An 11,258-nucleotide genomic window follows, 5' to 3' on the forward strand; every position below is an offset into this window, starting at 1 on the left:
TGTTTTCAAACGAAACAATATATTTGATTATAACGAATGGTTTGAATACAATATAGACCTCTTATTACTACTAATTGTATTTTACATTTTATGTAAAATATTTAATCTAAGGTAGTACACTCACACACACACACATACACACACACACATACACACACACACACACACACAGAGATAGATAGATAGATAAATAGATAGATAAATAGAGAGAGAGAGAGAGAGAGAGAGAGAGAGAGAGAGAGAGAGAGAGAGAGAGAGAGAGAGAGAGAGAGAGAGAGAGAGAATAAAATTCTTGTTTATGAGTAAAAAGATGTAACCGTATTGTTAACATACTTTTTTTTTCTCATTTTTTCACTTTTTCTCTCAACCAGAGAAACAGTTGGCTCCAAATTGTTTGAGAAGACACACATCCAAACCGTGGCCTTTGACCCCAAAGGTTTCTTCATCGGTGAGTTAAGTAATAAGCTGGTCTTATCGGAAGAAAACTAATTCAGTAGCTTCCATCAATATTAATCAAAGTGAGAGGTTAGTTCTTTGCCTATGGATTAAGAGGTCCTGTTTAAAATAAAGTTGGAATCTCTGAGATTTTTTTTTATCTTCTCAAGTTTTACTGCAGACTTTAATACGGAAGTATGACCTTATAAATAACAAGATAAAATGAAAAGGAAGTTGAACTAAAACCTTAAACTGAAGGAATGTCGTTATTATTATTATTATTATTATTATTATTATTATTATTATTATTATTATTATTTATTATTATTATTATTATTATTATTATTATTATTATTATTATTATTATTATTATTATTATTATTATTATTATTATTATTATTTTATATTTTATTATTTATTATTATTTATTATTATTATTATTATTATTATTATTATTATTATTATTATTATTATTATTATTATTATTATTATTATTATATTATTATTATTATTATTATTATTATATTATTATTATTATTATTATTATTATTATTATTATTATTATTATTATTATTATTATTATTATTATTGTTGTTATTATAATAATGATTATAATTACTTTTTGTTTTTACTTTATTACATTTGCTTTTATTATGATTATGATTATCATTATTTTATTTCAGTTGTGGGATGCACAAATGGCTCCCTGTATATCCTTGACTCTGTTGCCCTTTTGGAGCAGATGCCCGATCCTTACAGATATGCCAGAGAGGCCATCACACACATTGCTTTCTCTCACAATTCAGTTTATTTTGCAACTGCCGTGAGTAGCCTTCTTATCTTAGTTCACCCCATTGTTTTTCTAGTTATATCTGTAAACCCAGCTGCTACATCAAGAGAGTAGTACGAGCAATGAGTTACAGACGGCATTGATTTTACCGCTCTCTCAATTTAAAAAAAAAAGAGGTAAGAATTAATGACAGGTTTGTTTAAAGAGTAAAGTCCTCAGTGTTACTGCTGTATGGTTCAAAGTGTTGGAAGACAACAAATGCCACAGAACAGAAATTAGAAGTGTTTCAGACCAAATGTCTGTGAAGAATCCTAAGAATCTTCAGGCCCAATACCATTAGAAATGAGGATCTTTTTCAGAAAACTGAGATTCGCACAATTAACAGACACCATCAGAACCAGACATTGCAAGTGGCTATGGCATGTCTGCAGGATGACTCCAAACTGTATCCCGAGAATAGTGCATGCTAAAGCTGCAAGGAAAATGTAAATGGGGTAGACCTATCGAAATCTGGAGAATATCTGTACAGAGAGATATAAAAGCCCACGGCTTCAGCCTGCAGACCACAACCCATTGATCTCTTGCTGTTGCCTCAAGCACCCGGCGGCATAGAGAGGATTGAAGGTTGAATAAACTCAAATCCTGTCCATAAAGAATTAAGTTTAAAGTGTATGAATTTAAATAGATGTGATTACTGCTGACTCTTACCCCTGAAAAAAAATGATCTTTTATTTTGAAGGATTAAACTCATGTTTTGAAGCACAATGGTTTAGTGTGTCTTTTAAATTGCGAAATTGATTATTATTTAAAGCCAAGTTTACTCTAACATTTCTGTCTTGTTTGGGACAGGCTAAAATATAATAAATAGATAAAAAATTAAGCAGGAACACAGTTCAAAATTTGTTACTTTATATTTCACTCTTTGCCGATTCCTTTATTTCAGGATGCAGGGCACACGATAACTGTCTACAAAAGGCAAAGAAGCCGCAAGGAAAATGTCACAGCCCCATACACTTGGCATGGACGGTATCGATCACACTACAAACCAATCAGAGACTTGCTCTTTGATGTTTACCTGGATACCAACCAACCAAAACTCCTTTCTCTTGGTGAAGACAGAATGCTAGTGAGTGGAATTAAAATTGAAATTGAATGAGTATCGTGTATAGTCATGTGTTTTTTTTTCATATGTTCAAGCAACAGTGATACAGCAAGATGTCAATTATTTCAGTCATGATTGTTTTTATTTCTGAATGGATAAGGAAAAAAAATATTTACTAAATCTTTCACACATTTCAGTTAATGATAAGCAGATTCAGCCAGTTAATTTTAAAAGTACTAAACAAAAATGAATCTAACAGCTTTAAGCAAAAACCCCCCCCCCCCCAAAAAAAAAAACAAAAAAAAAACGAAAATTGAAAAGAAAAATAACTTACCAATGCTGTAACCTTTCTTGAGGCAACAACAAATAGAATATATGACACTACTGATTAGTTTGCTTTTACTACTGACTGAAGAAGGGTTTAAGCCTTTGTTGTGTTTTTTTTAATGTCTTTCTCACGAATTTTGTTACTTTTTGAAACTCTTATATTGATTTCTGTTCATTGCTTAATCTTGCATTAAAAACATTTTCTTGACCAGATTGAATATGAGCTGAATAATCCAGGAAAGAATCACGTGATTCCGAAGTCAGAGGACCGTATTGAACAAAGTGCTGTCCCAAGATGTATGTGCATGTATCCCCCAATCACAAAAGAGCACTTTTTGTTTACTGCCAATGATGAAGTAAGTGTTCTGCCATGATGAGAATTGGTTTTAGAATTATCTCAGTAATTCATGTAATTGAAAAATAATTATATACAGGTACTCAATTTGGCATATTTTTCCAAATAAAAAAAATAAAAAAAAAAAATTTTGAGCACTTCAGTCATTTCTTTATTTCACTATTTCATCTTTTCAAAAGATCCAAAATGATTTGCCATATTAAACAAAATAATATTCTTGAGTTAATAGCTAACATATAGAAATAGTCATATTTTGTAGTGATTTATTCAAACAGTTGGGATAGGCTCAGGTTCTAACAGACATCAATAAATTAGCTATATTATTACATTTTTATATTTCCATAACTCTGCACTTGTCATAAGAAGCTTTCACCCTGTAACGATGAGACAGAATTTATTTTGTATGGATAAAAAATCTCACTATTGCAGAAATATTTTTTTTTTCCACAACAGAACATTAACTGCAATATGACCGAAGCTTCAATGAAGCTAGAGTCACATTTCTGTTTCTGTTATCCCAGTGACTAGTCATCAAGTTAGAGTTAAATAAAATAGCAATTTTAAAGGGTTAGTTTTTATTGTTTTATTGGTTTTCCTTCATTTTCTCTTTCCAGTATAAACTCAAGTGTTACAATAGCACGACAAAGATGTGTCGTAAGACTGTTCTAGGTCCAACTTATGGCTCCCCCATGTCAAAGTAAGTTTGGGTATAAAAGCACTGCTGGCCTGTGCTGTCAAGCTCCTCAGACAACGGTTATGATGCCAGTTAAACATCAATTTTGGAGCAGTAACAATAAATAAACCAGCAGCAGCAGCAACAACAATAACAACAAAAACACAAGTTAAAGTATAGAAAATGCTTTTAAAAATCAATGAAAGTTCTAGAGTAGATCTTTCAAAAAGGTGTGCATAGTGTGAATCAGTACCATATTGTGTTTTGTGTGATACAGAAACAGACCATGACCCGGCTGGCATTATTGAGAATAAAGACTATGGTTTAGTCAAGAAAATAAACAACGATTGCATTTTGTCGCAGCAACAAAAAAAAGGGACTAGACGACAGTAATGATGTTTGAAATTAGATGCTTAGTTAGGGAGCTAATGTCAATTTTTTAATGTTTTCCATTTGTCAGTCAGGTAGATAATTTTATGGTTTGATTAATCTTGCAACTTCGCCCTAACTGTATGTTTATTGTCTGTGTCAGGATGATGGTGGTACCAACCACAAAAGATGAGTCAGCTAATCGTTTCCTGGCTTACATCACAGACGACAAGGTTGGCCTTCACATACTCCCAGCAAGTGGCAACCCTCACCTTGCCATGGCGCTCATTGCTCACCCAAGTGGTGTAAGTTTTTCGAAATTGCTTAAACATCTCTTATACATTATTTCATTTCACAGTATTCTTAATCTTAATTAAATTCATAATCAAAGAATGTTACTGTTACAATGTTATATAATTAGGGTGTGCACCCTAGCACGGTTTCCTCGAACCACTTGGGACATGCAAAACACGTCAAGAAAACTTTATTTTCTTTGTATTTTCTAACACATTCAGGTATCCAACATTGAGTGCAGCTTCGATGGGGCCTTTCTTTTTACTGCTGGGGGACCTGACTATGCAGTCCACATGTGGGAGATCAATCTACCGTAAGAAACCTTAAATAAAAATTCGGTCGAGAGTTGAAATCAATAAACTCCTATAATTATTTAGCTACAAGTAACTTTTTGTGCTCATAAATGCCATTAACAGAGCACTTGTATATGAAGCAGAAATGCATGAAAAGGACTAGTATGGTGATAATCTTTTTGTAACAGGGATTAGAAATACCTTTTAAAGTGATAACGATAAGGATAACGATGATGGCTATGATAATTGGGCTGATGGTGGCAGTTCTGAAGATAATATGATTGATGATTATGATGATGATCGAAATATAAAGAGTATAACCCATGTTTCATGACAGAGCATTGGAAGCCCAGGCGAAACTTGGTGGAGAAGATCTTATCCCCTTCTACGGTTTGCTAGAAGGAGGTAGGGATGGAGACATGTTTGCTGAGCTGGAGGATCTTTTCTACTACGCCCAGTTACGGCAGTAAGTCCATACTATGTATAGTTAATTCCTATAGTCCCCATTCTATTACACTCATCTTGTTTTCATAAAGGTCTTGAAAAAAGTATTTTCTTGTATTTTTTTCTCTGCTTTGTCTGACACTGTTTCATACACACTTTTTCAGATATTAATCTTGCACCAGTGCGTGTCCATTACTTTGTCACTAATCCTGTTTACAGAGCCTCTGGAAATTTGCCCAATAGCTTTATTTATTTTTTTTTTTTAATTTTTGTAGATCCTTTTACTAACGAACAAGCTGTACCAATACTTATCTGCTATTTGTATGAATGTTAAGTGATGTGCTCATGGTCCTTATTGTTTTTGTTATTGGCTGAAGAAGGGTTTTATGCCCAATACATTCCGTGTTTGGTATTTTGTTCTTTTTTTTTAAGCTGTTATATTCATGTTTGTTCACATCTTCTAAAAGCTTAGTATCATTTTCCTTTGTGTTTTGTTTTTGTTGTCCTCAGTCAAGGCATTAATTCTATGGAAAAGAGAGAAATTGGAAATCGTGTGCCGATCACTGAGGTTCCTTTCATCATGAGAGCCATGGGATTTTATCCCTCAGAACAGGAAGTGAGTTGAATTTGCATTTTCTTAACATGATGTGATAAGATATTATTCTAAATAGCGTGATTGCCATCTATACAAAGAGACTTAGATACCTAACCCTTGATTTAGCAGCAGTACAGTGCCGTAAAATGAGTAATAAATTTCTTGCTCAGTAAAAAAAAAAAACACAAAACAAAACAAAAAGAAAAAATACAAAATAAAACATGATTATATAGGGGGTTGAAATCATAAAAATATGAGCATCTTATAGCGCATTTCCATGGATTTACCATGCTCAATGTTTCATTTATTCCCCCCAGCAGGCCTTATAGAACTATACTTCCATTTCAAATTTCATACATTACCAGTACCGCTTGTTAGGCATCCTTTATATACTAATACTCTTATAATATCTTTCACTACCTATAGCCAGGTGCTCATTCTCATCTGATTTGGGTGGTTATATGTGTGTTAAGTGACAAGTGACGAGAAGAGACTCGTTACCACTGAGCAACCAAAGCCACACATGTCCTCTAGGTGTTTATAATTCCTGAACTATTCGGACATCTCAATCCTGATAAATCTTTGTGGATAAGTTGATATGTAAGAAATTTATTTTTTAAAATTCTGCAAGATATCAAAATTATTTTTTAAAACTCCGAAGTTAATTGAGGAATTGAATCAATATGACATCTTAGTGGCAACATAGGATCAAGACCTTTTTGGAGACATTAGTTGGTTTTAGGATTATCATTATTATTATTATGATAATCATCATTTTTATCATTATTTGCATTTCAGATTGAGGACATGCTGAATGAAATCAAATACGACGACTTTGTTGATTCAGGACAATACCAAGTGGACATAGATCTGGGACAGTTCATCAAACGTAAGTATAGCTATCTACATAATCCCAATTTTTATATCCCTTGCTTGGAATAAAACAACTGTGCATTAAGGCTTTACCAGGCCTTGACTGAGACCCTTACCCAAAGGATCACGCACATTTGAATTTGAATGCATTTATTTTTCTCGGTGAGAAATTGTTTTGTTGTTGCTGTGAATCATCTCTGACTTAACATAAGTTTTATTAAAGTGTATAGCCATCATTACATGTATGTGTTAAAAATTACATGCAGGTATATTTTTGAGTGGAGATTAAGTGACTATGCCTTGATATGTGACCCTCCGCCTCGAAGCGGTATTAAGTCGGGAGTTGGAAAACGAAGAAAACCGTTTTTAAAGTGGAAATGGTCAAAGTTATCAAATTTCAGTTTTTGGTTGTTTCAGAAACTACAATCATTTTTCTACATGAAAACATAATAATTCAACATAAATATTGACGATAAGTTATATAAATTTCAAGTTTAAAAATGCAACTATCAGTGACACATTCAAAACGAGAGTTGACTTTCTCTGAGAGAGCCACCCTTTCCAAGGCTTAGTAATACCGAGTCTTTTTCTCCACCAATAAGATGTAAGATATCACAGCAAAGGGCGTGTCTTTATCTATCTCAGAGAAAGCATGGCAGTTTCCACAATTTCATGGTTCAACCAATAATGAACTTTAAAAACTGTAAACAAGTCTAGGTTTTTCCCTGACAACCTTACAAATAAATGATTCTGATTGGTCAACGCTCATCACATGCGCTGTGGCTGTCGGCCATAATGCTCGGGGAATGCTTCATGACGTCAGCATGCGTGTGTTACATACGTGTGTGTTTGTGCATTTTGATACACACCACGTGTTATTATAATTTTTTTGTCTAGCTGCATTTGATCGAGGTAAAGGTCCTCCTTTGTCCCTCTTTTTTTATTCATGAAATTAGAGAACATGCTAAGACTTATCAGGACAACAGTTGCCTTATCTTACACTTACAGAGATTGTTGTAGGATAAACATTTAATTTAAAGTACAAAAGCAGAATAATAAATAGAGCCTTCAACAATTAATGAACTCCCGAAGGAAATACGTGTAACTAAAAAATGAAATGGATGGACAGAATGACAAACCTATTAATGGATAAATAGATAGGTAGATAGATAGATAGATAGATAGATAGATAGATAGATAGATAGATATATAGATAGATAGATAGATAGATAGATAGATAGATGAAGAGCGGAGAGAGACAAACACACACATAGAGAGAGAGAAAGAGAGTGAGAGAGAGAGAAAGAGAGAGAGAGAGAGAGAGAGAGAGAGAGAGAGAGAGAGAGAGAGAGAGAGAGAGAGAGAGAGAGAGAGAGATGGATGTTCGTTTTGTCGTGCTTTCTTTGTATACTGAAAAAATGGGGGTTGGGGGTTCTTTTTTTTTAGACAATGAACAATGTGGTGGAACGCTAAGGAAAACTTGAGAGATTCAATAACATGTTTTCAGTAGGTCACTACACAATAAGCCCCACCCCTCCTCCTCAAGCTGTCATCTGACTCAAAATGGAAACAATGCAATGATTGATTTGACCAGCCCATTTCTTTAATTGCAATCTCATTGGTCAATATGTTTCCAGTTGATTGACTATGACTTACTTTGTAACAAAATGCTTTCTTTAAACTATCCCTACAATTCTTTGCTCCGCCTCCATCCCTTTCTTCATGTCTACCTCACTCTCTCCGTCTCCCTTTTGTTTCTTTCACACACACACAAGCACGCACGCACGCACACACATACACTTAAACAGGTTTCAATCTTTATTCTATTTCCCTCGCGTCCTCTTAATGCAGTCTCTCTCCCCTCCCCCTCTCGCTCCTCTTTTTCTCTATATCTCTCTCTTTCTTTCTTTCTCTCTCTCTCTTTCTCTCACATGTATGTGTTTGTGTGTGTGTGTTTGTATGTGCGTGCGTGTGTGTGTGTATTTTACTCTCTCATTCTATCTCTTCCTCTCTAATCCTCTTTCTTGATAATTCTTTCCCTGCCCACCCGCCTTCACGTAGTTTCAAAACTGCACTTTCAAATTATAAAACCTTCTTTAACTTTTGGCATTTTGAAATCGTATTTTCTCTATTAAAGAAGACAAATATTTCACATTATTAATTCTTATTTCATTGATTCTTTATTTAAATATCAAAAATTCTTGAAAAAGTGAGCAATTGTCGGCATTTTTTTTTCAAGGTGTTTTATTTGTTTTAAGAACATCTTACATAATAATGAATAACTACAAAAGTAATAATTGGACTGTTTCAAAAATTTGTATGTACATTATTAGATGTATAATCTAAGCTCATGCCAAATTTCACTATTCTCGTCAAATTTTCGATGCCCGTATCTAAGGAGTTATCTTTACCCATTGATTTGACTGTGCGTGAAAACGGTGCCTCACTTCAAAGTCGATTTTCTCAAAACTGGGTTTTCACACTCTCCCTACTTCAAACGGTCATATCTCGGCAATGAATAATCACAATTGTATAAATTTGGTATCAAATTTTAAAGCATAAAATAAGTTTTGATTGGGAACCAAAAACCCAAAATTGAAAAATCCGACTTAATACCGTTTCGAGGCGGAGGGTCACATATGAGTTTTATATGGTCTTTTTAATTTTAAGACAAGAGACACAGATGCAATGCGGTCTGCAAGAAGTTAACTTCCACCCAATGGGTGTTGTTGTTACCAAATTTCTGATGAAATCAACAGATACAGCAGGAAATCCGCTTAAACTGACTTACATTGTGAAAGAGGAATAATGAAGTCACAGTGTGAGAGAAAGATGGGCAGAATTGGTGTGTTGAGCTTGTGCTCGTTAGGTGTTGCTGTTGGTCAGGGATCCCTTGTGAAGCGCTTTGAGCATGCTTAGTGGATATTGTGCTATATATAAGCTCAAGTTTTAAAAAGGAATATTACTTCTGAAAATTTTCTGCTGTTTTAAAAAATTTAATTGTATACTATTTTATGTCTTATATTTATGTTAGGATTGCTTATTCCAATGAATACTTTTATATTTTATTTTATCAGTGTATGTCAATCATCGACCTGCCTTTGGCCTGGCTCCTGATAAACTGATTTGGGCCTTCAAGACTTTAGCTGATTCCCCTGAACTTGGCAAGGGAGGAATTATCGAGAGAGGAGATTTACTGGATATTTTACAAAAGAAAGGTATTTTAACAAATCATTCTGCTTTAAATTTCCACTAAAACCTTAATTCTTTTTTTTTTCTGTCTCCGAACTGTACAAAAAAATTGATCATTGTTAATTGGTTAAAAAATGCTTCTCTGAGACAATACACAAAACAAAAACAAAAAAATTGATATGTAGAAATCAGAGGTTAGAAGAATTCATTGAAACTCTTGCATAAATCACCCATTTTTAAACTTAATTGAGATCTTGTTTTAAATTTGTGTCCGTTATTCAAACATTTTAAATTTCCTATCCAGGTGAGCACATGACAGAAATGGAGCTAGCTGAACACTTGACCACCCTACTCGGTTTCAATCGAGAAGGGGGCAGCTGTGAACAGGAAGTGTTTGATGCCGAGCAGGCTGGGAACTTCATTGCAGAAAATTTATCTTACGATATTGACGCTGAAATCATGGTCAATGAAATTTTGGGCTTTTCCCTGACTCAAGATCCACCAGAAGACACTAATGTCACTGATGTAATCAAGTCAGCAGCAGCATGAATTGAAACCATCAATTTGACACTGGTGTCAATTGCAAATTCCAGGATTTGAAATGTTAACTTTTAAGCAAACAAAAGATATAAATACTGGTGAATTCATGGTATCTCAAGTTTGTTCAGGGAAAATGAGTACCACTGGCAAACAACATCTAAAATTTATTTAAGGTTGTAACAGCAACCATTTGTGAAGATTGCTGTCATGTAAAAGAATTATTCAAGAGGTGTGAATGTATCGTTTAAAAAAAATTAAGACAATATAATGAAAGCACAATATAACAAAATGTGCTACTTCCATAAAGTAGTCGAAATAAAATGGGTTTTTTTTTATTGTGAATGTGCGTTGTGTTTAGAATCAACTGCATGATAATGATATAAACATTTTAATGAAAATCCTCATTATAAAATTAGCATTAATATATTTTTATTTCGATGGAAATAAATCAAGAATAAATAATGTTAATTAGTAATAAAAACCTGTAAAGGGTTGTCTTTTTTTCTGTCTTCTTTTTTTTTTTTAAATAGCTAAAACAAGATATGTGAAACAAAGTCTATGCTATATCTGTGATGATAATTCTCTAATAATATTTTGCAATGTTTGAAAATCAAATGTATATTAAAAATGTTTTATTTATTTATTATTACTTTTTTTTTTTTTTGTAAATAAGGTATTTGTAATAAATTCAAAGTATTTTATAATCCCTCGTTTTTTTCCTCTTCTTTTCAATCATTAGTAATCTATGTGAGGAAAATGTGCTTTTTATGTAAACAATTCAGCATGATAGAGAGTTTTGCCTTTTGTCCTTAATCTGGATTGAGGAATTTTGCTCAGGTGGGATTCAATACCAAATTGTTTCTTTTAATTGTACAAGAATATCCATTATATTATTGCCATGTTGAGAACTTTTGAATAAGAGGTGGAGATACAAGTTTGAGGTAAGCATGTATAATAATGGAGTTCACACTCTGTC

The 11,258-nt window shown here is 33.3% G+C and overlaps 1 protein-coding gene across 3 annotated transcripts in view; it reads left to right on the top strand.

Moving 5' to 3' along the window:
- Window positions 1-10,986, top strand: part of LOC144967889 (cilia- and flagella-associated protein 251-like) — a 34,131-nt gene extending 23,145 nt beyond the window's left edge. For all 3 annotated transcript variants that reach the window (XM_078905633.1, XM_078905634.1, XM_078905635.1), the window contains 12 exons: window positions 372-448; window positions 1,119-1,258; window positions 2,169-2,351; window positions 2,867-3,010; window positions 3,624-3,706; window positions 4,215-4,356; window positions 4,567-4,658; window positions 4,976-5,104; window positions 5,593-5,698; window positions 6,476-6,566; window positions 9,628-9,768; window positions 10,047-10,986. In XM_078905633.1, the coding sequence (XP_078761759.1) occupies window positions 372-448; window positions 1,119-1,258; window positions 2,169-2,351; window positions 2,867-3,010; window positions 3,624-3,706; window positions 4,215-4,356; window positions 4,567-4,658; window positions 4,976-5,104; window positions 5,593-5,698; window positions 6,476-6,566; window positions 9,628-9,768; window positions 10,047-10,291 (1,573 nt within the window). In that variant the 3' untranslated portion in view covers window positions 10,292-10,986. The remainder of the gene's footprint in view (window positions 1-371; window positions 449-1,118; window positions 1,259-2,168; window positions 2,352-2,866; window positions 3,011-3,623; window positions 3,707-4,214; window positions 4,357-4,566; window positions 4,659-4,975; window positions 5,105-5,592; window positions 5,699-6,475; window positions 6,567-9,627; window positions 9,769-10,046) is intronic.
- The last annotated feature ends 272 nt before the right edge of the window (window positions 10,987-11,258 follow it).

Source organism: Berghia stephanieae, chromosome 3 (genome assembly GCF_034508935.2).
Source record: "Berghia stephanieae isolate SIO BIC M18660-M18661 chromosome 3, UCSD_Bste_1.3, whole genome shotgun sequence".
NCBI classification, from domain to species: Eukaryota; Metazoa; Mollusca; class Gastropoda; order Nudibranchia; family Aeolidiidae; genus Berghia; species Berghia stephanieae.